The 27,501-nt window shown below is 41.0% G+C and overlaps 1 protein-coding gene across 3 annotated transcripts; it reads right to left on the bottom strand.

The window, feature by feature from the left end:
- Positions 1-806: 806 nt before the first annotated feature.
- On the bottom strand, positions 807-27,097 carry TLR7 (toll like receptor 7). 3 transcript variants are annotated; one of them, XM_084788852.1, is made up of 4 exons: positions 26,963-27,097; positions 26,565-26,644; positions 9,920-9,987; positions 807-4,657 (listed from the first exon to the last, which is right to left on the bottom strand). In XM_084788852.1, the coding sequence occupies exon 4, from the start codon at positions 4,646-4,648 to the stop codon at positions 1,508-1,510; it is 3,141 nt and encodes a 1,046-aa protein (XP_084644978.1). In that variant the 5' UTR covers positions 4,649-4,657; positions 9,920-9,987; positions 26,565-26,644; positions 26,963-27,097; the 3' UTR covers positions 807-1,507. The 3 variants fall into 3 exon arrangements, with proteins under 3 accessions (XP_084644978.1, XP_084644976.1, XP_084644977.1); XM_084788850.1 differs by lacking the exon at positions 9,920-9,987; XM_084788851.1 differs by lacking the exon at positions 9,920-9,987 and having other exon boundaries at positions 26,565-26,674; positions 26,963-27,096.
- Between the last annotated feature and the right edge of the window lie 404 nt (positions 27,098-27,501).

Genomic DNA, 27,501 nt, shown 5'->3' on the forward strand with positions numbered 1-27,501 from the left:
AGGTTAGTTTGGAAATTTCCAAACCTTCTTACTTGTGTTATTTGGAAACAATTTCTATACTCTTTCTTCCTAGCTATATTTGCAGTACAACTTTTGGTATTTTTACACATGGGGAGAATATAATGCTTCAGATTTTGAAGCCTTTACACATTATTTTCCAAATGGCAAGTTGGTCATATTTCAAACTTTGAACTGTTGTGAGTTTATACTCAGTTTATCTCAATAATGTCTGGGTTCTTTCTGTTATCTTTGAATATGGAAGCTGAGATTAGAATCGATTATTTCAGGTGGGAGGGATGTCTCAGTCAGTAAAACACTTGCTTTGCAAGAGTTTGGCTCCTAGAACCTATATAAAAATGTCAGCCTTGGTGGCAGGCACTCGAAATTCTGAGGAGGCAGGTACATGCCTATCCTCAGGGCTTGTTAGCCAGACAGTCCAGCTTACTTGTTGAGTCCCAGATCAATAGGAGACTTTTTCCTTAAAGAAAGTGGATATCATTGCTGAGGAAGACACATGAGAATGTTTTCTGGTACACACACACACACACACACACACACACACACACACACACACACACCAAAAACACTGAGGATATCCCAATGTTACTGTGTCTTTCCCTCTCCATTCAAAACTGAAATAAAGTTATACAACTGACACTCATCTAATTTGTTATCCATGATAACCCTACATTCATATTCTTTCAATCTCCCTATTGGGTTTATCATGGAAATCATCTAATATTGATGCACGTGGTTATAGAAACCTAAAAATATTGTCACTCATTTACAAACTAACAAAGTTATTTTAAAGATTATTTTACTTTGGAAGCAGTATTTTTCCATGTTCATAACATATATCAGCAGGTAAATTATCATCAAATGCACAGAACATCATTTTGCTTGAGGAGATAGCATGTTCATTTATGAGTTGACTATGTCCATAGATGGAAAAAAAATGTTTCTCTGTTTCCTCAAAGAACCCATCAATGAACCTCAGGGAAATGAGAAAGAGGCACTGCAGCAGCTACCAGTAACTGCTTTTATTGTGTACCACAGGGTTAATACTACACGATAGTGACACAATTTGCTGAGACATTCTCTGGGCTTTTATTTCATTGATTGCTGGTACCGTTTATTATCAGTCAGACAGCGCTTGAATAATTTTCATCCTTTTACTGAAAATGCTAGTACCTTTTAAGGGTAGACGTGTGGTCTTCTCCATTGTATGCAGATAAATCAGAGCCTTATGTTTCCTCCTAGCAACCTTCTTCAAATAATATTTTACAGATGAGCTAGGGGAGATACTTAAATGTGGATGGCCACGTGAAGAAAGAAGTTATAGTCTATCAGTCTCTCCTTCCTAGTTTCTTCGACATACATTGATGAGTTCCCACTAATCTGAGCAATGACAGCTGTCAAGACAGTTTCAGACTTTCTTTTACTAAAACGTTTATGAAAAACTTGGGAAGCCAGGAATGTCCTAGGTGGTGACAATTCTGCTAGAGAGCTAGGCTGTTTCCTTGAACATCTGACTATAAGCCACATGATTGTCTGTGGCCAGGGCATTTTTCAGGCACTGCCAGAAGTATGGGTGAGCCTGTGGATTTGCAGGCCACTCAAGGACAGAACTCCTGCACAGCCTCTTCCGGAGCTGAAGAAACTTAGACTTCTGTAGAGGCTTCTCCAAGAATATCAAGATAATCACATCCACTTTTTCATCCATGAGCCTCTGATGGGACAGATAAAATGCCACCTTAAAGCTCTCAGTCTTCGCATAGTTCTGTGTCATCACAAACACTGTCTTTTTGCTGAGCTGTATGCTCTTGGAAAGGTTTTCTAGAACTGGCTGGCCTGGTAGCCAGTCTCTTTCCTCTAGACACAAATTAAAGTGTTTCTCTCTTGGATCTTCCAGTTTCGCCACCAGCTCCTGCAAAACCCATTCTGTCACGGCTGAATTTTTAGTGTCGTACACAATAAATGCATCATAGCAAGACTCCATGGATTGTAGGTGTTGATACCCCTTTATCTTAGCTTTCCAGAAATAGTAAATGTACCACATATCCCAGAAAAAGAGGTGACTTGTTGTCATAACCACCATCAGAAAGAGGACTGAAGATATGGAAACTGAGAACAGAATCAGGTTTGTGAGATCTAACTCACATGTATATAGATCTAGGGATACAACACTCTGACCTTTGTGTGCTCCTGGCCCCACACAAGTCACTTCAGTGGCCAAGTAAGGTATAGTCACATCTGTATGATTAACCCACCAGACAAACCATACAGCATCGCAGTTGCACAGAAAGCGATTGTGATGTAAAAGCAACATCTGCAGGTTGTTGAGGACATTTTCTGGGAAGCTAGTCTTCTGAATGACCTGGATCTTATTTGAACTGAGGTCTAGATAGCGCAGCTGTATAGCATCTTCTAGAAAATACTTTGTCAGATGCCTGATTTGATTGTGCTTAAGAATCAGTTTCGTGAGACTTTTGGAACAGTTGGCCAATCTTTCAGGGACAACCGGCAGCTTGTTGTGGCTGAGGTCTAAATTTTTCAAGTGCTTCAGTAACTGAAGTTTTTCCCAAGCAAAAGATCCAAGCCCATTTTCGGCCAAGGAGAGAGTCTTTAGATTTGGTGGCATACCTTCAAAAAACCCACGAGGCAAGGAAGTCAGGGAATTTCTGGAGATATCTAACTCGTCTAAGTTGAACAGATTCTTGAAGAAGTCCAAGTATCTGTTATCACCATCTCTCCATAGAACATCTAAATGATTGCCTCGAAATTCCAGAACTCTAAGAGAGCCACTTTCCATGGTTCTGCTGGCTGAGGTAGAGATGTCATTGTCATTCATCATGAGTTTCTTCAGATGATGTAATTTCTTGGTAAAGTTTAGCATGTGAGTAATTCCTTCTGCTTGAAAATAGTGGCTGTTACTACTTAAATCCAGAACTTCCAGTTTGTGGAGCCCTTCAAAGGCCGTTGAGTAGAGTAAATCAAGCCGGTTGTTGGAGAAATCTAAGTACCGCAGCTCTTTTAATGGCTGGAGTTCACTGCCATTAAGAGTTTGGCCAATGGTGTTTCCTGACAAGTTGAGGCATTTGAGGAATGAAAGATCCTGAAAATCAGAGGGCTTGATAAAAAATATATTGTTTCTACTTAGGTCTAAGGTCTGCCCGTATATGTTGCAGTCTGCATTCAAAGGCAAGAAAGTAGACAGCTCTTTGTTTTTGAACCTGCAGCTCCGTGCATATTCATCATACCGGAAATAATGTAAAGTCTCAAGGACCTGGGGACCATGCCGGTCTACAGAAGTTCTGGCATTAGGACAGAAGCCAACTTCCCTTGACTCTTCTGAAGGGGATATCTTATTCATCGAAAGGTCTATGAGTTTAAGGTTTTTAAACTGTTTGAATATGTTGAGGTCGGCGATTTTTATGAAGTTAGTGCCAAGGTCAAGAACCTCAAGACTGGGAAGCTCGTGCAATACAGAAAGGCTGGAGTTTTTCAGCTCTTTAAAGACATATCCTTTGATATGCAAAACTTTCAAGTGTTTCAGTGAAGAGAGTGAAGGTGGTAAAGTGATAGATGCATGGTAGACCTGTAGCTCATAATTGAAAGACAGATCCAACTGGACAAGGTTGGGGAGAAAGTTCAAAAATCTGGCCTTCTCAATATCTCTGGCCAAGTAGTTTTGGGACAGGTCTAGTTCCTGGAGGTTTCTCATGTTTTTAAACCATCTTTCGCGCACATGCTGAAGAGAGTTACTATGTAGACGTAAAACTTTTAATTCTGTTAAGGAATCGAAAGCATTGTCATGAATCTGTAAGGGGGAATTATTTTCACATGGTATACACAGATACGGAACATTATAACAGCGAGGGCAATTTCCACTTAGGTCAAGAATTTGCAATTGGTTGAGGTTACTAAAATCATCTTCTTGAATTTTCTTAATGATGTTGTTATAAAGATGGAGTTCTATTAAATTAGATGGCAAAATGGTGGGGACAGCTGTGACATTGTTATCTTTCAGAGAGAGAACCTTTAAATTTCTCATAACTGAGAAAGCATCTTTTTCAATTGAATAGGAAACATTGCAAGGATTTCGATAGTAACAGTTTTGACCCAGGTAGAGTGCTTCAATGTTGACCAGTTCTGTTAGATTCTCCTTTGTGATAGAGAAGATATTGTTGGCCTCAAGGCTCAGAAGCTGTAAGTTGGATGGGAGATCCTGGGGTATCTCTAGAAGTTGATTTCCATCCAGGTAAAGGGATTTTAAGTCAGAGAGTCCACTAAAGCTTCCAGGTCTAATCTGTAGCCTTTTGGTACACACATTGGCTTTGGACCCCAGTAGAATAGGTACACAGTTGCATCTTAAGTCAATCTCTTCCAGATGGCTCAGCCTACGGAAGGAGTCTGGAGAGATGCTTGGTATGTGGTTGATAGTAAGAGTGAGGTTGGTGGTGTTAGAGGGAATGCCCTCAGGGATTTCTGTCAAATGCTTGTCTGTACAGTCCACAATCACATGAGTCTTTGGGGTATCTAGAGTGACATCACAAGGTAGAGTTTTAGGAAACCATCTATCCCCAAGGACTCTAGAAACTAAGATCATAGTTAAAAAGATAAAAACTTGTCTGCTCAGCATCCACATTGGAGATACCTGAAAATAAAAGACAGAACAAATTATTGTTATAAAATATACCTAGGAACAATTCAAAAGTTCCATTTACTTCTCTTTTTGGCACATGTTATTAAAAAAAAACAACATAGGTCTTTTTTGTTACAGTATAATCAACACCTCTGGTCCTGTGACTGTACTTATCAACCATTGAAGCTTTCAATAGATTGCTTTTATGTTTTGTTTGTAGCATCTTAGTTTTCTAACAAAATAACTTAACTTTTTACATTTATTTGTCTTGTGTAAGTATTAATTGTATATGTTTTTGGATTTTCACATACTGTGATGTAATTGTGGAGGTTAGAGGACAACTTGAGAGAGTCTGTTTTCTCCACTTCCACCCTGTGGATCCTGAAGATCAAGCTCAGGTCATCAGGTTTGTTGGCAAGTACCTTTACTGACTTAGTGGCTATTTTATTGGTATGATGAAACACCAAGTCCAAGTCAGCTTATAAAAGGAAGCATTTGGTCTGGTTCTTGTTTACAGTTCCAGAGGGCTAGTTCATTATCATCAGGACAGGAAATATGGTAGCAGACAGGTAGCAAGAACAGGAGCTGAGAGCTCACATGTTATCTGCAAATTACAGGCCAAGAAGGAGTAAAACTATGCCTGGCATGGACTTTTGAAACCTCAAAGCCCACTCCCGATGACACACCTGTTTCAACAAGACCATGCCTCCTCCAACAAAACCACACCTTCTAATCCTTCCCAGAAGTCCCACTAACTGGAAACCAAGTATTCACACATGAGCCATCTCGCTTAAAAACAAGTTTTTAAGATGTAGAAGAAACATTGCCTATTTGTTGTTGTTACATAGAGTACTATAACAAAGAGGCACCAAACTATGAAATTTGGGGGGTAAGGAATGCTAAAAATATAAACACTTGAGATGAACAACTCATTAAGACTTCAGTATAATTAATGTTTTCTTTCTAAGCCTTCCTTGGAACACATGCAAAAAAATCTTTCCCGATCGTCAAGCCCCATTATATTCTAAAATACAAAAGATCTATTCTCCCTCTGTTACAAATGAAGACACAGCTCAGCAATAGTAACTTGTTTTCCAAATGGCATTGGATTGCTTCTGGAACTCATTGCAGAAATCACCTCTAAGTTAATTTGTCATGCTTTCCCCGCTAACTGGGTTTTGATAGGTTTTAGGGCCTGAGACACCTAGTTACAGGGAGAGACTCAGAGTCAGATCGACCTTCAGGCATAAGCTTTCTTAGAGCTGATGAAGCATCAGGGTTTGAAAGAAAGCATTATCCTACTTGGAGTGAGTGAAGTCTATTCTTTCAAAACTCTTGATGAGAGAGTAGGGAGAGAGGAAGTGTGTCATTGGGAAAAGGGCTCCATGGTTGACAGACATCATCATATTAGATTAGAGACACCCTTTTGTTTCTTTTGAAATAAAGCCGGTGTTTTTGAGGAGGATGTTTGAAAAGTCTCAAGGATATTCTTAGATAAAAAGCTTCCAGAAGAACAATGGGTCTAGTTAGCGTTGGTGTATCCAGTGGCCACTTTTCCTGCTTTGGTATCTGGAAGAGCTCATCTCCAGGAAGCTGAGGAGAGGAGAACTGTGAGGGGAGGAAGGATGTAGCTGGGTATGGCCTGTTATCTTTCTATCAAAGAGACTGTACCCAGAGGGTGTGGGTTCTAACAGGTTTCTATTATATAATGTTGGAAAGATATGAGTAGCATAGTCGAAGCACTGCTTGGGTGAGCCACACAACTGGCAGAATGGGATTTTAATAGGACTGAAGGAGACAATAGTTAATTATTGGGCTAAAACTAAATTAAGAACCTCTCAAGGAAAATGAGATATATAGCCAGGCACTGCTGAGGACAATATCTGTAAGTATCCAAGCTAAGCATAGGAGGTTTCCCAGTGATAAGTGAGATGCACTGAAGAACTCTCTCTGTTGTTTATCCACTGGCACCAAGTCAAAGTGGGTTACAACAGGGGTTTGCTCTAATGTTTCTGTTAGTAGTGTACTCCAGAACCCTCTTTCAGTTTCCCTGGTACTTGTGCATGGGATGATGATGCAGCCTGTTTTTCTATGGCGAACTTCTAGTTCAACTACTGATTTTGTCCTGCCATTGACTGAGTCTGACAGACAATCTAGAATTAGTGTTTTTTAATAAACTAAATGTTTACATCCCTTAATTCCTTTAGTAGGGGGAGCAAGCCACAAAATTTTCTCCAGCTTTCTCTTCTTAACACAGGATCAGTGGCTCTAAGCCTGTGGTTCCTGACCTCCTTGAGGGGCATTGCATATTGGACATTTACATTACAATTTGTAACAGTAGCAAAATTACAGTTACAAAGTAACAACAAAATAATTGTATGGTGCCGGTCACCACAACATGAAGAATTGTATTAAAGGGTTGCAGCATTAGGAAGGTTGAGGACCACTGCATAAGATTGCTCTTAAGGATCTCATAGGGCTTTTTGTTGTGGTAGTGGTAGTATTTCTGTTTGGTTGGTTCATTTTGGTTTTTACTGATCTTTACATAGCTAAAGTTTATGCAAAATTATCTTTTCCCATTCTCTTTTAGTGTCTCGATTGTCATCCCCATATTAAAAACCATTCATTGGAAGGCTGGGTATGAGGAACCGAGTTCGGGAGAAAAGCCGAACCTTGGAGCTCACTGGCCAGCCAATCAGTCTTGCCAGTCAGTAAGTTCTGCATTTAGTAAGAGGCGTTCTCTCAATAAATAACTAGAGAGTGTTAGAGGAAGACAATGTCGACCTCTGGCCTTGACATGAACAGGTACACATGTGCACCTGTTCATGCACAATTGTGTACACACACACACACACACACACACACACACACACACACAGTGAATCTGGAGGAGCTTATTCATTGTCTTTTTCAACATCCTTTTAGGGTTTTTTAAAAATAGTTTTATTTTACGTGTATGGGTGTTTTGCCTGCATATGTGCCTATAACACCATGTTATATGCAGAAACTAGAGAGACAGACAATTGTGAACTGCCATATAGGTGCTGGGAATTGAATCTAGGTCCTCTGGAAGAACGGCCAGTGTTCTTAACCACTAACACATCTGTCAGCCCATGGTTTCCCATTTCTGCTGATACAAATAGTATCAGCTGTGACTATTCCAAAACTTTGTCCCTAGGATCGCATTCTTTTAACCCACATTATTTAATAAGTTTTTAAACTTTCAATCATTATCCTACTACAGAATGATTTGAATGATGCTCTTTTCTATAATATGAATGTATGAATGTCAGCTTTTTATTCTGAAGCCAAATCTTGCCTGAATGGATTAATATTTTTGAATCTCTCTCTCTCTCTCTCTCTCTCTCTCTCTCTCTCTCTCTCTCTCTCTCTCTCGTATGTGTGTGTGTGTGTGTGTGTGTGTGTGTGTGTGTGTGTGTATGTGTGTGCATACACATACGTGCATAACAAAAATAATCAAAGAAAAAATGGTTATCAACTTGAGAGTCAGGGAGCACAGGAGGGGTTGAGGGAGGGTAGCTAGGAGAGGCTAGGGGAGGAAGTAGTATAGATGTATTTCAGCTAAATACATTTTGAAAAAGAGAAATCAATATTCTAAGGACGCTAAATCATAGACAAACAAAGTCAGACTTTAACTAGTGGGGAGCTGGCTGTGAAACACCTCAACAAAAGTCTCTCATTTGTTACATCTTGCTTTGTTAGCATTTTCAATTTCTTTTAAAATATTTATTTGTTTTTATTGTATGTGTGTTTACTCCAAGTGCAGCCCATGTGTGCAGTATCCATAGAAATCAAGAGATGTTCTTCCTTGCTGAACCATTTCTCTAGCCAAGCATTTTACAATTTCAAGTGTGTAAATATTGCCACCTGGCTAATCTTGAGTTATAAGGGTGATACTACTGAGTGAACAGTGGGTAAATGTGTATAGAATTGTACCTGTAATCTAGTATTTGTTGAGTCTAACATGCCACTGGGCTTAACACACACAGGGACAATGACTGAGAATACTGCAAATTCAAATGCAAATTTAATCAGAAAGCTCCCCCCCCCATTTCTCAATTCTCTTTACCACCTGCCCACTTTTCTCCTAGTCTAGGACTACCTCCCTTTTCAATTAGTCATTTGCTCTCATGTGGACTCTGCAATGGCTGCCCAACTCATCTTCTTGCTTTCCTTATTCTCTAGGATTCGTTCATCAAACCACATCATAGCATTCAATATGAACCAGGTCAACTAGAGCAATGTCTAACTGCCCACTGAATAAAATACAAAGTCTTTCTCATTGTTTACATTGTGCATGGCCGGACTCTTGTTTCCTTGCCTGGCCTTAAATCACCTCTCCCCTTTGAGCACAGACCAGCCATATGGCCTGCTTTCTGTTCCACATTCAAGTCAAGCTCATAACCATGACACTCTTGCCACCTGCTGTGCTTCCTCTTCCTAACATGGCTTTCTCCTCTTCCTGTGGCCAGGGCATTTCTACCTCTTTAGTATTTTCAGAGAAGGGAGAGATTCCCTGACCAACAATGCATATTCCTTCCTGTGTCATAATAATGATAATTGTAGTACTAGTAAAGTAAGGCAGTACTGACCACAGGTCAGGCAGCGTTTATGTGTTTTGAGCTTTACAACACCAGCTAAAGATATCTACAGGTCTTCAGTCTTTTATTCAAAATGACTGAGAGTAGAAAGGTTTCAGAATTTTGAAGACTTCAGAAAGTTACATGAACACACCCAGTATTGCATGCTACCTACTGGGCACCAGAGACAGAAACTTCTAATTAAAAACACAAACATTTCTGCAACAGTACACAGGGTTTTCTACTCTGAGTGGGATTAAAAAAAATCAATAAGTAGCTTTCTAGTTTAGTCAAGATTCTCCTTCACATGCATTCAGTTCTGTCACATTGCTATCAAATAGGTTAAGATGAAACCATTTGAACTGCAGACCTATATATAGTAGCTCTATTTTAATGGACAAATTAACTGAGACACAGAGAGGTGTCTATGTTCTGTATTAGACTTAATAGCACTTAGTGCGATGAGATTTTCTTGCACTTAGCTGGTGCCCCATTGTGTTGTTAAATACACAAGTGAAACAATGAACACATGAAGAAATGAGTGAAAGTCAATTTAAACAAAATGCTTAAAAACATATTTCCTGGTGTTGGAAAGATGGCCAAGTGATTACAAGCCCTGGCTACTCTACCACAGGATCCAGGTTTGATTCCCAGCATTTACATGGCAACTCACAGTTCTCTTTAAGTTCCAGTTATCTGTAAGTTCTCCAGTTCCGGTATTCCTACACCCTCTTCTGGCCTCTGTGGGTAATGCACACACATGATGCACAGACATACATGCAGGCAAAAACATCCATAAAAATAAAATAAGAAATACAGAAAAAAAAGTGTCTCCTTAGAGAAGTTCCTCAGGCTATTCTCTCACACTCAACATAATTCTCCTTCTATTCCTTCTATATACCCAAAGCTTCCTTGTGGGAAGGGATTAAGAAGCTCTGCTTTCAAAATGCCCAGTTCTGATCCAGCCTCTCGTGTCCTACTGTGCTGATTCTACATGGAGCTGTAGAGGGCGTGCTAAATTATGAATGAGAAGAACTGGCTCCTATTCCTCTTTGGTTGTTCACTACATGTCTCCGAGCCAGATCTTTTGCTTAGGAGACCTCCCACAAGAAAGCGACAGGCACAGAAACAATGTTGGGCACACCACGTACCCAGTCCACATGCCATAACTGACAATGGACACAGACTGGCCAACTGTTTCTTAGCTAGTGATTGCACCAAGTCCTCAGTGAGAAAAAAAACTATGAGCAAGTATCAGAATTGCACATTAGTAGTTACTTTAAAAAATCACAGGGACAAAAACCCAACTGGGGCAACTGAAGGAAGGATAGATTTATTTTGACTAACAGTGCCAGCAGATTTCAGTTTATCGCAGCAGTGGGTGCATCTCAGTCCATGTTGGTGGGAGTATGAAGCCACTATTGTGTCTTCAGGCAGGAAGTAGAGGAGACAAAAACTGGGGTTGGTCTATACGATCTCAAAGCCCACCTCTTAGGTGACCAACTTCCTTTAGCAAGGCTTCACTTCTTCAAGGTTGTTTAGCTTCCCAGAACACTACCGGCAACTGGAGACTAAATGTTGAGATCCATGAACTTGTAATGGGTAATTCCTACCCAAAATATAATATCCATTTACTCATATGCATTCTTTCATTGTTGGCTATGATTTAGTTACATAGAAAATACGTAGTCTGTGCACTTAAGGACCTCAAAATGTTATGGGGAAAGGGACGGAATCTGTACAAATCTAAAATACAGTGTAACACTCCATTAGTTTTCAGACAACATGCTCACCCTTCTATTAGATCTAGTTTAAATACATATTATTCTTGTTCTGTGGAGTTTTTTCATACTGTCAATCCCTTTAATTATTCTCAGAGTCTGAAGACAACTTTCCCCACTTTCCTCATCTGACAGTGAAAAAAAATCTCCATTTTTTGCATTGAGCAAATACTACTTTGACAAATGATTATATTTCCACGCTCTGCTGCAGATAAGCGTCGTCATGTGACCATGCTCTTGCAAACAGGATGTCAGAGGAAAGCAGACACTCAACTTCTGAACCCTGCTCTTAAGCAGTGAAAATATTTCTCCTTCCTTTCCATGTACTTCCACGGGGTTTCTTTTAATGTGGACATTGTTGCAGGCAGCCTTCTTTGATGGTGCAAATGAAGCAATGTGTTTGCAGTTGTACAGCAACAGAGGGAATGATCTAGAACATCTAAATATATCCTTTTGCGACCTTATAGAATGGAGCTGACACAATGGCTCTGAGCTAATGATTTCTGGGTATTTATGAGAAATTAATACATTGTTTTGGTTTGGTTTGGTTTTTTGAAACAGGGTTTCCCTGTGTAGCCTTGGCTGTCCTAGACTCACTTTGTAGACCAGGCTGGCCTCGAACTCACAATGATCTGCCTGCCTCTGCCTCCGGAGTGCAGGGATTAAAGGCGAGTGCCACCATGCCCAGCTAGAAATTAATACATTGTTATGCTAAGCCTGTTAACTGAATTCTCTTTGTACACATGAAAACTTAATTTTAAACTATAGGATTTAGAAATAAGTTGCCAACCATGAGAAAGCTTTAACTGTGTGATGTTGATGTTGTCAGGCTACAGGCAAGAAAGACTCAGATTTTGGAGGCTGAAAAGCTGGTGGTTTGCTTTATGCTATCATACATGGACACTGGATAGATAGACTAGCTGCCTGTGCTGTGCTGAAAGGAAGACTATGTGCAGACCAAGTTTACTCATAGGGGAATAGCTCAGCAATGTTCACAATGACAGCATGTGTCAGACACTTCTCATGGTGGTTTAGCAGTCTCGTGAGAGAAATGAACTAAGACAGAAGTCGGCCAGTCTTCAACAGGGCTGGAAAGAAATACAGCTTTTTACAGAGAGATTTTGGTCTGTCTGCAGCCCAGAGTGCAAAGTTGATTAAGACTTTGTGTAATTTGGAGCAGAGTGAAGTTGAAAAAGGCGACAACTTTACCACAAACAAAAGCAGACATAATAGGTAGAGAAAGCAGCGCCTTAGAGGAAATGGAGGTCTGCCCACATGCATTGTTCTCAAGTGCTTTCCATTAAGCATTTGCTAGCAGACAATGAGAGCCAGTTCAGGGCAGAAATCTGATTAAGAATTTTGTCTTGCCGTTGATGCACACAGCCTCAGGATGGATGGTCCATTTAAGAGAGGAGCTCAGAACACAGAAAGAAGACAGGACACTGAGTCCTTAGGCTGCAAACGGTCTGGAACTGCTCTAATGTGATAGCCACGTGTCACTTTGTGGCTATTTCATTTTAACTTGATTAAAATTCAGTTTCACCGTCACACTAATTGTAATGGAAGTGCCCTGTAACCCTACCAGGCTTATGACTACTGTACTCAAGGATACAGATGCGAGATATCGTCACCATTGCAGAAGGTTCTATGAGACACTGATCTAGACCAGGAGTGGGCAATTTTTTTTCATAAAAGCAAATATTTTTGTGACTTCTGAGCCAGCCTAGGATATAGAGTGAGACAAATGCAAGAGTAAAAACTTGACAACATTTTTGTCATGTGGGTATTTAAATAACCACTTAGCATATAACATAAGAATTACATTTCCAAATATTAGACACACCAAAATAGGAAAGATGTTTTCTTCAAGGCTGCCATATACAAATAGCCAAAACACTGAGAATGTAACATTTATACAATTCCTGATTGTGTGATGGTTGTTCTTGTTATAGGGAGTTTATTGTATATATGTGTAAAAATAGAAATGTATATATAAAAATTTTTAAATGTTTAGTTAATTAAAAAAAAAAGAATTACAAGACTCAGTGGTAACAAAAATAGGTGGTGGAACAGGTTGAACCTATGGGTCATAATTTGCAGATCATCAGACCAGATCTAGTTAAAGTCTTCAGTTTACATGGCATTCACTCTAAGAACATTCATTCCACGTTCATGAAGGATAAAAAGAAATTCAGAACCTAGCATCACTGTCCTCTGAGAGGATCCATCCAGCAGTGGATTGAAATAGATGTTGAGACCCACAACCAGACATTAGGCAGAGCTCGGGGAGCCTTGTGGAAGAGTTGGGGGTCGGGGAGGATAGAAGGCTCTGCAGGTGACAAGAACTCCACAAGAAGACCAACAGAGTCCAACTAACCTACACCTATAGGGGCTTCCAGAGACTGAAACACCAACCAAAGAGCATGCATGGACTGCTTCTAGGCCTAGGGCATATATGTAATGGATGGGCAGCTTGGTCTTCATGTGGGTCCCCCAGCAAGTTGAGTGGGGGCTGTCTCTGACACGGACTCTGCCGCCTGCTTTTAGATCACTTTCCCCTAGCTGGGCTGCCTTGTCTGGCCTCAGTGGAAGAAGATATGTTTAGTCCTGATGCAACCTGATGTGCTGGGGTGGGTTTGTACAGGGCCGGTGGAGGCCGAGGGGCTGCCCCCCCCCCTTTTCTGAGGAGAAGGAGAGTGGGAAAAGGGGGAAGAGGGTGGGAATGTGGGACCGGGTGGAGAGGAGGGAGGGGGCTGCAATTGGGATGTAAAATGAATAAATAAATAAATTTAATAATTCAAAAGAAAAGAAAAGAAAAAAGAAACTGTGCCTCTGGCAAAATCTGTAAATCTATTCAAGTCACTGAGTCCAAAATGGTGTACACATCTCACTTCCAAAGGGTGTATTCATTTCCAAGAAAGAAAGTGAAAAGCAGATGTGCTGTATGGTGTAAAGGTGGGACCCAGGTTACCAAGACCCGATCTTGCTCTCCTAGCTGCTTACTATACTATTCCTTTCTCTCTCTCTCCATATTGGCAGGGAGCAAACACCTCTAAACTCCCAGACTGTGCTTTGTCTTTAGATAAATTGTAGGTCATTGTTACAATGACAGCTGGCCACATAGTGAGTCGTCCAAGGGAAAGATTTGTTAAGGAAATCAAAGCTTTAAACTTTCTCAAAAATCCCACAGAAGCCCCACATTCCATTATCATAACCAGTAAGGCTCTTGCCCTGAATATCAGATTTTTTGGACGTGGGGGTGGTAACCCAGTGTGTTCCATTGGGGTTGCTTACAGGAGCATGGCTGAGGGATTATTGACAAGAGCATTAGCAAGTCACCAGTCTCCACACCACTGAGGAAAATGTCTGTTGTTCCCCCAGCAACTGCTAACTGCCTATCAATCCCCAGGGTAGGGGGTAGGGCTCCTGAACCCATTCTGTCTCCAGGAGGGAATATTTATGAGCCTAATAATGTGCAGGCTGAAGATCGGGTTCTAGCACTGGTGCAAGGAGAGACTAAGAAGAAAATGGACTTCTAAAGGGAGCGGTTGAAGTGTGGCTCAGAAATGTCACTGGAAGGATACGGAAGTGAATCTTCATTAGGACTCCGTCATTGTCCTCACGTCTAGCTCTATCTTTTTGACTCTGAAACTCCAGAGAGAGCTCAGAGTTCATCTGTGTCATCGGGGAACAGGTGCAGCCAAAGAAAGGTTACCAGTACAAATGTCCTATGCTCAGTGGTTAAGTTCAAGCAGAACTGATCCTTAGAACATTATAAAGCATCGGAAACTTCCCTTACTTTCCTGCCCAGGCTGCACTGCAAGCCTGGTACTTGGAGATAACCTGCAGAGTTTGCACTGAGACTCCTGCCAGTAGGAATCTGATCAGCAGTGTGAAAGCTGAGCTCTGAGCAAGCAGCTGAGGGGCGGAAACGCACAGTCTGGACAGAGCCTTTCTAAATTTGTTATTAAGGGGAAAGCAGTCCTTCTTGAAGCTGCCCAATTCAGAAGATCCTTTGGAAAGCATGGTTTGAAAAAGAGAAAATATTTATTTATTCTGACAGACTCCCCCCTTTAAAACACTGGAGGTACTTCTTTTAAAAAATGTTAGTTTCAATTAACATGGTTTTAAAATGTAAATGTAAAGCCAAATCTTTGTCCCCTTCTCTCTCTCTCTCTCTCTCTCTCTCTCTCTCTCTCTCTCTCTCTCTCTCTCTCTCTCTCTCTCTCTCTCCTCCCCCCCATCTCTCTCTTTGTATATGGTGTATGTGTTACAAATCATCCATATTATTTTGTTTTACTTGCTTTGTGCAGGGGGGAACAATGAATGCCTAAAGACACGCATTTTTCAGTAATTTGATTTATAAAATGGTGTAGTTCCCGGTGACGTAGGCCTAGCTTTTATAATGAATCACAGCTAATTACACATGTAAATGCACTGGGTAAATTTGGATGCTTAATTAGTGAAGTAATTATGGTCAAAATGGAAATATGCAATTTTCTATGCACAGGTGTTTCTATTCTCTCAGTAAATCACCTCATTTGCTAAAATGGAAAATGCAGAATCCATGTGGGGCAGCCATGAATCATTCCCATGTGTATGCGCATGCACTCTCTAATGGCTGCCTTTTATTCTTAGCGTATGCCACTTGTTAAAATAAACAGACCTTGGATAGCACCACTAACTCTTCACACTGAAGTTGAAAAGACATGTAACTATGTCTGTTTTACTGAGAAAGAAGCGGAGACCTGAGAGGCGATTGCAACCTAAGACACAAACTCAGTTATGATTAGTCACCTGCAAGTTGCCTTGTATAGTCACAGTAAACAAACTCAATACAAGTCATATTTGCATTTTTTTTGTTAACTTCCTTTTGCATTAAATGATGCCTGGCAATCTAATGTCTCTGGCTTGTTCTATTTAGTATTCTTTGAGGGAGAGGATGGTGAGAAATTTTCATAGGATCAATTTACAAGTGTTAGAAAAGTATTCAAGTCAGGTCTGGTTGTGCAGGCCTATAATCCCACTGCTTGGGAAGCCAAGGTAGAAAGATGGCAAGCCCGAGTCCAGCCTAGCAAAGTTAGCAAGACCTGGTCTCAAAACAAAATATAAAGCAGAGAGCTGTGAGAGTTTTCCTTGCATGGGTGAGGCCCAGGTGTAATCCTTAGTACCATAAAGAAATTAAAACAAAGCCAGACGGTGGTGGTGCACTCCTTTAATTCCAGCAGAGGCAGGTAGATCTCTGTGAGTTTGAGGCCAGTCTGGTCTACAAAGTGAGTCCAGAACAGCCAAGGCTACACAGAGAAACCCTATCTCAAAAACCCCCAAGTATTTTAAAATAAGGAAGTGTTGAAGAGGGAAGAACAGAAAAACTTCTTGGTTTCACCATTTCTGAGGAGTTTCATCTTCTGACTAAGGCATTTTGTGAATTTATAAGCTCACAATCGCTTTCTTAGACAGAACTCTATAATAGTGTTGTCACTCAACAAACACTACTGGTAATCTAGTCAGTTCTAGACACCATTGGAAGGGAGAGAAAAGTCGGGTCTTCAAAATGGCAACAACCTCTCCACTCGGGTACATATTTTAAAAAATTGTAGTTATTTTTTATTCTGGGGGATTTCACACATGTATATAATAAAATATGATCATATCCGTCCCCAATTCCCTCCTTCAATCCATCATATCCCTTGCAATATGTTTCCTCCCAATTTAATGTTACTTAAAAAAAAAAAACAATCCACAAAGTCCAGTTAGTGCTGCCTATATGTGCACAGTGCCAGAATATGCCTTCTGTAGGAGAAAAGGTCTCAATGATCTTACCTAGCACTGTATTCTATATGCCACAATACCAAGCATCCTGGTAAAGATGTGCAATAGTGGTACAACTGTTGTGGAGGTAAATGGTTTCTGATTGGATTTGAGACTTGATCCACATGAAGTAATTTCATGACTGCTACTCTAAGCATGGTCAAAGCCCATAGCTGCAAAGGTCATACTCCTTAGTATAGAAGCTGCTATTTTTATTTTTCTAAATGGTTATACTGCTGAATTGTCTTGTAAATGTTTATGGTTCTACTCATAGACTGGGGCAGCTTTCACATTAGGTCAGAGAAGCTCCTGCTTACAGTGGGAAGCAATCAGTTCAGAAGTGCATAATTGGTTAAAGTGATGAGAACAAGAGAATAGATGCATAGCTTTAGTCGTAGGATTCAACCTTGAATTTACACCCAAATCCTCCTGATTCTAGATCACCATTAGATTTCCACTCAGTGTTCACAAGCATAGATATATGACTACTAATTGGAAGCAACACTTACCAAACTGTATCTAATGTCATGCTTTGCAAATAGTTATTTTTATCCTCCCAGCATTGCTCGTGAGCAAGGTATAGCTGTAATCTGAGGTGAGAGGAGGAGACGCATGTCACTGGGAACTCTTTGATGTTGAAATATGAAGAAGTAATATGGAGTGGTTTGTGTCTCCCAACAAGTTTCAGCAATGCCAGGATTTGTGAGACTTCCACTTATGTTTTGTTTGTCCCAGGAATTAACACCTTGTGAATGGGAGGTAAGCCAGTTGTTCTCTGCTGTGCTTACTCTGGGACTCTGAGGGACTGTAGATGCCACTCAGTGGTAGAACACATGCTTACTTATGTTCAAGGACCTGCGTTCATTTAATTTCTAGCACTACAAAAGAAAGGAAAGGAAGGAAGGAAATAAAACTTTAAGTAATCATAATAACTTCTTAAGGATTACATGGGGATAGGAACTAATGCAACCACAGAAAGAAATCTAGTAAGCAGGTCATGCCCACATAGGACACTGTTTTACCAGTTTGCTTCACTGCTCTGATATAATGAGATAATCTGGATAGCTATCAATTTGTTAAAAAGTTTAAAAATAGGAAACTACTAATAATGGAGGACTAAATATTCTTTTAAAAATCATATGATACAGTCCCCCTCTTATTCTCCCAGAAGCCTATTCTGATTTAGGTCTCCAGCTTGTCACAGTGATGCCCCCACCCGTGGTTTCTCTTATTCTCTTCAGGCCTTCTGTCTTCTTGCCTCAACTCTCCCCAGATCTGACCTCTACCCTTTTTTCCCTCTGAGTTCCCTTTCCTAGTTTGTTTTCTCTCTTCAACCACTACCTATGTTTATTATACTTCCCTCTCTGAGTGAGAATAATGATCCTCCCTTGGGCCCTCCTTGTTACTTATCTTCTTTGGGTTTGTGCACTGTAGTATGTTCATCCTGTACTAAATGGCTAAAATCCACTTATAAGTAAGTACATACCATGTGTGCCTCCTAGTAGCAGGGCCCATGGGGACTGAGGAGGACACCCTCTAACTAGACAAGACTCCCAGTGGAAGGAGGAGAACACCAACCCACCCACAGGAACTTCAATCCAAAACTTACCCTCCCTACAAGAAGTTCAGCGATAAAGACAGAATAGAACAGAGATTGAGGCAATGTCCAACCAATGCCTGGCCCAACCAATGACCCATCCCATGGAAGATAGCCAATCCCTAACTACAGTATAAAAGTCTTCACTAGAGTGAAGTCCCCGTCCCCCCTCTCCCCACCCACCCCCCTCTCTCTCTCACACACACGATGATACTCCCTCTCTGCTCTGTTTGTGTGCATGTATGTATGTATGTATATATGTATGTATGTGTTGTGTATGTATGCTTGCTTCTATGCTATAAGTTGTCCTCTGAGAGGCTCCACCTAGTAGCGGTTTGAAACAGATGCTGAGACTCACAGCCAAACATTGTGGAAAAGTGGGAGTAAGGATAGAAGGACCTAAAGGTGACAAGATCCCCACAAGAAGACCAACAGGGCCAATTAATCAGGGCCAAGAGGGGCCTGTGGAGTCTGAAGTCACAACCAAGGACCATGCATGGACTGGACCTAGGTCCTTTATATAGATGTAGCCAATGGGCAGCTCAGGCTTCATGTGGGTCCACTAGGAAGGGAAGAGGAGGCTGACTCTGACACGGACTCTGTTGCCTGCTTTTTAATCACTCCCATGGAGGGACTGCCTTGCCAGGCCACAGGGAAAGAGGGCTAACTCAGTCCTGATGTGACTTGATGAGCTGGGGTAGGTGGGTAGTGGGGCCTCCCCTTTTCTGAGGAATAGGGGAGTGAGGATAGGGGAGAGAGGGTGGGAATGGAAAGAGAGGAGGGAGGGGGCTATGACCAGGAATGCAAAGTGAATAAATAAATAAATAATATTTAAAATCATGTAGTAGAGATAAAGATATTGCTATTGAAAAGCTTGCAATGTCTGCAATCAAGTAATAAAAATACTGAGGCAGGAAGAGGCAGCCTGTGATACAGAGTTAGGGAGACCTTGCCTTCAAATAAGTGTAGATTTTAAAAGTAGCATCAGAATGACTGTAGCATATGGTTAGTTTATGATAAATAAGTGAGCGTGTATTTATATTTGTGGAGAAAATGTGCAAGATTTCAAATGTCAAAACAATTTCTCTGAGCAGTGGTATAAAAGTCTTTACAGAGAGAAGTCTTTTCTCTCTCACACATACATGGTGATGCCCCCCCCCCGTGTGTGTGTGTGTGTGTGTGTGTGTGTGTGTGTGTGTGTGTAGGCATGCATGCTATGCCATGGTACATGTGTGGTGGTTAGAGGGTCAGTTCTCTCCTACCTTGACAAGGATCCTAAGGGTAGAACTTAGGTTTGCCTCCTTGCTCAGCAAGCACCTTTAGATCTGTTGAGCCATCTAACTGGATCAAGAAGACTTCTAATTTCATGTCATATTTTGGGGAATTTTTCTTTACCAAAATGGCTTATTCAGAGGTACCATTAAAACCTAACAATAACTCCGTAGGAAATTAAAACAAACCAATTTTTGTGTATCATTTGTTTGAGGCGGGGTATCGTTCTGTAGCTTGGGATTGCTTGGAATGCACTATAAAGCTCAGGATGATCTCAGACTCTTGGTAGTCATCATGCCTCAGCATGCTGGATCAGCAAGCATTTACTGATACCCTCCCAGAGTACTTGTTGGGGCTTGGGGTGCAGTGGTGGTCCAAACAATGAGTCTTATTTTTCTGGAAATGAAGTTTTCTAGACACAGAAAAATTGCAGTTCTTCCAAGTTACATTGGAACTTACATGGTAAATTTTATGGAGAAAAAAATGCAGGGAATAGTAAATGAGATCAGGAAGTTTGGGGTAGAGATGTGATTACCAAGGTAGTGGCTTAGGAAGGCATCATTGAAATGGACATTTAAACCAAGATTAGAGAAAAGAGGAAACTGTCCATGTGGCTATTCAAAGGAAAAAACATTCCACACAGAAGGAAGCACCTTTTGGAAAAAACCCAAAATGGAGACATTGCAGAATAGTCCCACTATGACCAAAGGAGGAGTGTAAGGAAAATGGGAGGTGAAGTCAGAGAGAGAGCCCAGACATGCAGGTACATGGCCGCCATTCTTGGAAGGCTGGTCTCTGTTGTGAGTGGGACGCAGAGCCATTCTATGCTCTCCCGCAGACAGCAAGCACATCTTAATCTTTCAGAGTGGTATGGAGAACAGAGAAGAAAGAGCAAATGGGCAAATATGGAGACAAGTGGAGAGGCTGTTGAGGAAAATGAAAAGACAAAGAGATGGCAGTTCTGGAAGTGATGAGAACTGGCTGTGTATCAGAGGTGCTTTGAAGGTACACAGATCTTACAGTTCCTAGAGGAATATAAGGAGAGGTATTGAGTACAAAGCTCCTAGACTAATGCAAGGAGAGATATTGAGCAGTACATTGATTTCTAGGGGTTTTCCTGTCAAGACATGGCCAGTAGAGCTTTTCTTTACCACACTCTTTCTCCCCCTCTTTTTTCCCACTCTAGTCTAAAAAGCCTTGCTCTACTACAGCCACCATATTACAGAGATCACAATGAGAGAGAAACCTAAGAAGCACCCACTGCTTTGGACCCCAAGCTGTCAAGACTCCCAGGTAATTCGAACCACAATCTCTGTTTGACTATTACTGCGGAAGAAAGTCAGTGTGTGAGAATTGCCCAGCCAAATCCAGGCAATCCCTGACCCATGGCAGGAAGTAATACAGAACTGTCATTGTTTGAAGCATTGACATTTGGAGGTGATCTCTGTGAGGGGGCTCAGTTATAGGTAAGAGAAGAGAGTCAGACAGGACCTAAGGGTGAGGATGCCCTAGATAGGTACACAAAAGGGAGATGTAGGGAAATTCTCTTCTAATTGCTTTGTTTTCTTAGTGAAATGGGAAGCAAGGTAATTAGCTTAGAGGGAGATTTCAGGGGATGAGATGCTCAGAGTTTGGAGTGAGATGAGAGAATGTAGAGTTGGCCACGAGACCATGAGTTAAGCAAAGGAGGACGTATATTGTAAAGGACAACTAGAAGCAGTCAGGGCCCCTGACTGACATTTTGGTGTATTAAACTCCACTCTAGTCATTATACACACACACACACACACACACACACACACACACACACACACACACACACACACAGAGAGAGAGAGAGAGAGAGAGAGAGAGAGAGAGAGAGAGAGAGAGAGAGAGAGAGAGAATTTTTGCACAGCTATTATGCATTAGACTGTGGACTTATTTTCAGAAAACATCACAGCATGGAATTCTTGTTGAGACTCATGATTCCTCTTTTATTCTCCCCTCCCTCTCTTTTTCCTTAACTCCCTCTCCCTCTTTCTTTCTCCCTCTCCCCTCCTTCACATTTTTTGCCCACCCACTCAATAAGAAAGTCAGCACAGAGGGTCCCCTCTAGGCTACAGCCTTCAGCACATGGGGAGAGTTGAGAGAACAACTACTTCTGCAACCCTTTTTCAAAAACCCAACAGCAGATACAAATCCAAACAGCCTATTATCTAAAGCAAGTGTTAGAATTCACTTTCTGGGAGGAGTGGAGGAAGCAGGGAAAGAGATGGAGGGAAGGAAGGAGGGATGGAGTTCAGCGGAATTGTGGAAGGAAACCCTGGGGGAGTTATACCATGTTGGTGACCCTGTGATCGGATGGGCCTGGGTGGCTCAGAGGTGATGGCAGCCTGGCTGGAGAAGAGCAGAGAGGTATGCGGAAGAAGGGATGAGTGAAGAGACCTTGTTGAAAGCCATTGAATTTGAATTGGATCTTTTGGCTAAGTTGATAGGGCCCTGAATGGTGTGGTAATGAGATTTGTAATAAGTAAATTGCCCTAAGGGTGGCCCAAGTGCTGTGAATAGGGAAGTTGCTGGGTATAAACTGAGACCTTATGAAGAATTTCCTTAATAGATTTATGACTAAATAGTTTATTTTCACAAACTTTGAAGTATTTCTGGTCATAGGCCAGTCTCTGAAAAATATAGATTCCATAGATCTCAACCTCCTGTTGCATAAGAAAAAGAAAAGTTCATGTCCAAGGATGTGCTGTTTTCGTTCTCCACAGATGTGTGAAGAGCGGGCACTGTCTCTGACATGAACTCTGGTGCCCCCTATTTGATCACTTTCCCCTTGGTGGGGAGGTCTGGTGGCATCCAGAGGAAAGGTAAGCAGGCTACCAGGATGAAACCTGATAGGCTGTGACCATAGGGAGGGGGAGAAGGCCCCCTTCTGTCACAGACCTAGAGGAGGGGAATAGGATAAAAGAGGGAGGGAGAAACAGGAAGATACAAGTGAGGGGATAACAATTGAGATGTAATCTGAATAAATTACTTAAATAAAAACTAAGAGGATGTGCTGTTTTAAAAGTACACTTTTTAAAAAAAAAAAATAATGGACTTCCTACCATTTCAGCTTCAGCTCTGAAACTAAAAGAATAAAATAATATGCGTCCTTAAATAAACTGGTACTCCTCAATCACTATATAATATAGTCATCAAAGACCAGAAGACATTAAGCTGTATATGACCTTCAACTTTTACATCTCCTTGACTTCCATAAACCCCAGAGTGGAAAACTCTTTCTGCAAAGGCAGTTTAGACTCTGTAGGTCATACAACCTCTGTCAACATTCACTTCGTTGACTAATTGACCATCATAGTCCAAAAGCAGCTGTAGACACACACAACAGCACTATTTTGTGAGCGTGTACCTTTGAATTGATCTTTAAGGTAAAATGGATCAGTAATTTCTCCTTGATATGTTTAAGTTATTTATTTATTTGTTTAGCAGCACAGGGGGTTGAACCTAATGCCTTGAACATGCTAGGCAAGTACTCCATCACTGAACTGCATTCATCTCCATTAAATAAGTCTTTATCCATCTAGTCTTGCATGAACAACACTAAGTGGGTTGCACACAGGAAAAAAAAGATATGCAAGAAGGAAGGGGAGTTGGGGAGATGAATTTCACTAGAGAGGGAGGGAGATATGAGAGGGCACTGGGGGGATAAAAGTGACGAAGATTCATTATACATATGTATGAAGCCATCAAAAATTTGCAAAAACACACTAAACATTTAGAATTTATAAAAATGACAGCTTGGCTATGGCCACTGTTCTCCAAACTCAGCCATAAACTTTTGGTGGAATTATGAGACAGAAATAATCTATTCGTGGGGTGCACAGAGGCTGCTGGATTAATCTTGAATGATAGTCTTTAATTCCACCAAGAGCTTCCAGCTTTTAAAATAATGGTATTTAATTAATGTAGCAAATGCCTTATTTCCCTTTTATTTAACCACAAAAAACAGTAGCAGTAGCTAAAAGTAAAATGTTTCACTTTAAAAACTAACTGCTTAGCCACTGTAAACAGTTTGGCACTTTTTCTTTTAATAGATCTCTCATCTATTTCATATAGTAAGGCACATGTTAGCAATAGCCAGGGATTTGCCAGAGGGGAAATTTGGGTTTACATTCTTAGTCTGCCATGTAAGAACTCTGCCTTCAGGTATCACTTTATCTATAGCTGCCCACTTGTAAGCCAGTTATAATAGTCCTGAAGAAATGGCTTGGCTGTTTGGAGCGCTTACTACAGAGTTCACTTGCCAGCACCCACACCAGACGGCTCACAGCTACCTATAACTCCACTTCCAGGAGGTCTCATAGACTACTTTTTGCCTGAACAGGCACCTGCATGCACATAGTGCATATAGACTCATAGGGCGACAAAAGCACACACACACACACACACACACACAGAGAGAGAGAGAGAGAGAGAGAGAGAGAGAGAGAGAGAGAGAGAGAGAGAGAGAGAGAGAGAGAGAAAGAAGAAGAGAGAGAGAGAGAGAGAGAGAGAGAGAGAGAGAGAGAGAGAGAGAATGCTTACCTAAAATAAATATTTTAAATGGTTATAATTCAGGGCTGGTTGTGAAATTAAAGTATATAACACACTTATTTGTATAAACCATAGCCATAGATTATCCAGTATTTAGTAAGTATCCAGCACTTGCCTAGTGTGTGCATTAAAAGCATCAGAAAATATACAGTCCTTACTGATACCTACTTTGCTTTTTCTTTCAATTAACACTACAGTGTGAGTAGCTTCTTAAACAATTCAATACTATTTATTTAAAATAGGATTTGATGGTTCTATAGCATTTCATTTAATAAGTGCCCCACGTTGAAGCAATCCTTCCCTCTCGTGGGTCACGACGAGACATTTTCTTTGTCTTGAATATATGAATTTTGCAAATAGTCCACCACCCACTTGGTCATCCTTAGTTGTAGTTTCTAGAAGTGGAATTTCCAGATGAAAGCATATGACACCACTATTGCCAAGACTGGCTATTTTCTTTTTACTTTTGGGCCTGTTGTACTTCTTTTGACAATTGCTTTTATGGGTTTTTGTGTGTAAGTACACAGATTTCCCCTTACTTGGGGCCTGTTGTACTTCTTTTGAAAATTGCTTTTATGACTTCATGTACAAAGACAGATTTCCCTTTACTTCCTAAGTAGAATGATATTACAGTGAAGTTCAGATTGGTTGAGCTGCTGCATGAAAGTGCATGTCAGGCCTGCTCTTGGAAGAACAGAGTACTCTTAAAGGGCTAACTTCTAGAGATGGGCAGCAAGGACCATGTCCTCAAACTCTTTAACCTCTCAAGCCTCACTTTCTTTATCTGTGCCTAGACCAGCTTTGAGGCTGAAATAAAAACACAAGGCTTGACTCACAGTAAGTGGTCAATGCATTAAACTGTCTTCTTCATTCATCCACTTACCATACCACCCTTAGAGGAGCAAAGACAGATGGGGGCATGTGTGTGTGCATTAAAATAGACCTGGGTTTCTAGGAAATGAAACTCAAAGCGGTTACTTCCTTTGTAGTAGAGTGGTCTCACTGGTAATGCATCATGAGCTTGGGACCAACGTGATCATCTGGAAATCACAGTGTGCTGCTAATGAACTCTCCTTTATTGAGACTAGTGTGGGTGAAAAAAATCATTTCGGAAGAAGCATTTCCTGATTTGGTTTTGCTCTACCTAATTCCCACTTGTTAAGATCTTGAACAAATGTATGGAGCTTCACTGTGGCTCTGTAGGATGACTACAAAGAGATCCTAATGCTCACATGGTTAAGGACAGTAAATTCTAGAAGATCGACCTGAAATGTACATAGTCTCCCAGCTAGACATGGTCAGATTCTCCTTGACTGAATTTCAGCCAGGCCTGGCCTTGGTGTGGAGGCTTTGTGTCACCTTTGTTTTGCCTAGCTTAAGCAGGGATCTTGCTAAGTTGTTTTCTTGAAAATCCTACCTTGGTTTATGATCACTCTCTACATATTCCATGATCCAGCCCCCATCATGTCTGATGGCATTCCTCACTCTCCTCATCCACAAGGAAATGCTGCACCATACAGGCCGGCCTCCAACAATAATTCTGTCAGGCCGCTTTAGCTAGAACACACACACACACACACACACACACACACACACACACACACACACACACACACACACGCCTGAGGTTTCCTCTTAGTAATTTTCCATCCACCCACCCTTTGCTTTAAATCACATTTGTTCTGGTTGTGTTCAGAATTGAGTCCAAGTGAAGCCTGAGGGCCCTTCCCTGGTCTGCTCATCCTGACAAAGCCCATTTAATCTAATCATAAACTCTGGGTGTCTTTGGCAGTAATAGAACCCGGGGTCCCCAAAATTCTGGTTCTATGTGTCTCCTGGCCCCATCCTTTCTGTACAGTCACTCAGATAACAGCATATAGTAGGAAAAGCATTAAGTCACTCCAGGAACCTGTATGGCTTTAAAGATCAAACTGAAGAATCAAAAAAAAAAAAATGAAATCCTCAATTCAAACATCTACTCTTGCTCACTACAATATGTATTTAGTTTGTGTGGGAAGTTGAACAGAGCAAACAATGCCTAATCTGAAAATATGAAATACTACCTTGATTCATCTTGATTATGAAATGCCACAAAACAGTTTCTCCTTGGAAACAACACTCTGGGGATGGGACCTGGGGACTCCAGGCAAGCATTTTTACTGCTGAGCTACATCTCCATCCCCAAATAATTCCGAAATATTTTTTCCTACCAACTGATTGCAGTTCTTTACACAAAGACTACCAGCTAGAAATTCAGGCTCCATAGCCTTTCTTACCATTTCTAGTTTTCTTTCAAAATGGAGAACGGAGCCTGAGATAGACCAGGATCAGCCTGAGAAGGATCCAATGGCATCCACTGTGAGAAACAGAGACATCTGATGTGACACTTAAAAGGGAGCGAAAAGGTATTGAACCTTAAAGACATGCTGGCAACATTGCTTTATAAATGTGCTGTTGAAAAGAATACTTATAGTATTTATTTCATTGAAAGTCCTTACAAAAAAAGACAGACTCCAAGGAACTTTCCAATTTTACTGAAAGTATGATTTCAAAGAATTGCCATTTTAGACTACAACATTATTTTCTTTACATTCTAAACTATTTTTGGCATATGATTTGGATTCCTTCTCTTCCCTTCCCCCACTCCCTTGCGACAACACAGAAATGTACTTACTGAACTTATCCAAATGTGTTCCAGTGCTTAAAATATCTTTCTTGATGGCATGGAGTGGTTCTATATGTGGCGTCCTCTGAGGCAGAGATAAGGCAACAGGAAGCACAGACTCACAGAGATGCTGAGTTGCAGGCCCTGGGCTTTCCAAGTATGAAATTGAGGCTGGGTAGCAGGAGGGGGGCAGGAAAGCACATGACTTCTGAAGCCACCACACATGAGGTTTCCTTAAAGGCTTGGTTCCTCTTATTTCTGTCACCATACTTGAGGCAACATCTCTCAATCCAAACACTCTGATATAGCTAGATTTCTTTATTTCTTATACCAGGGATTTTCAACATTGCCACTATTGATTTATTGATTGATGGTGTGCTTGTGTGTGCGTGTGTGTGCAAATATGGTATGTAGGAAGACACATGTGTGTGAAGAAACTAGGGGAATGAAGATATCAAGCACCCCATTCTATCACCCACCACCTCATCATTTTGAGACAAAGTCTCTTACTGTATCTGAAGCTAGACTAGGGCTAGCTAATCCTAGAA

This window comes from Acomys minous, assembly GCF_964271855.1.
Source record: "Acomys minous genome assembly, chromosome: 7".
NCBI classification, from domain to species: Eukaryota; Metazoa; Chordata; class Mammalia; order Rodentia; family Muridae; genus Acomys; species Acomys minous.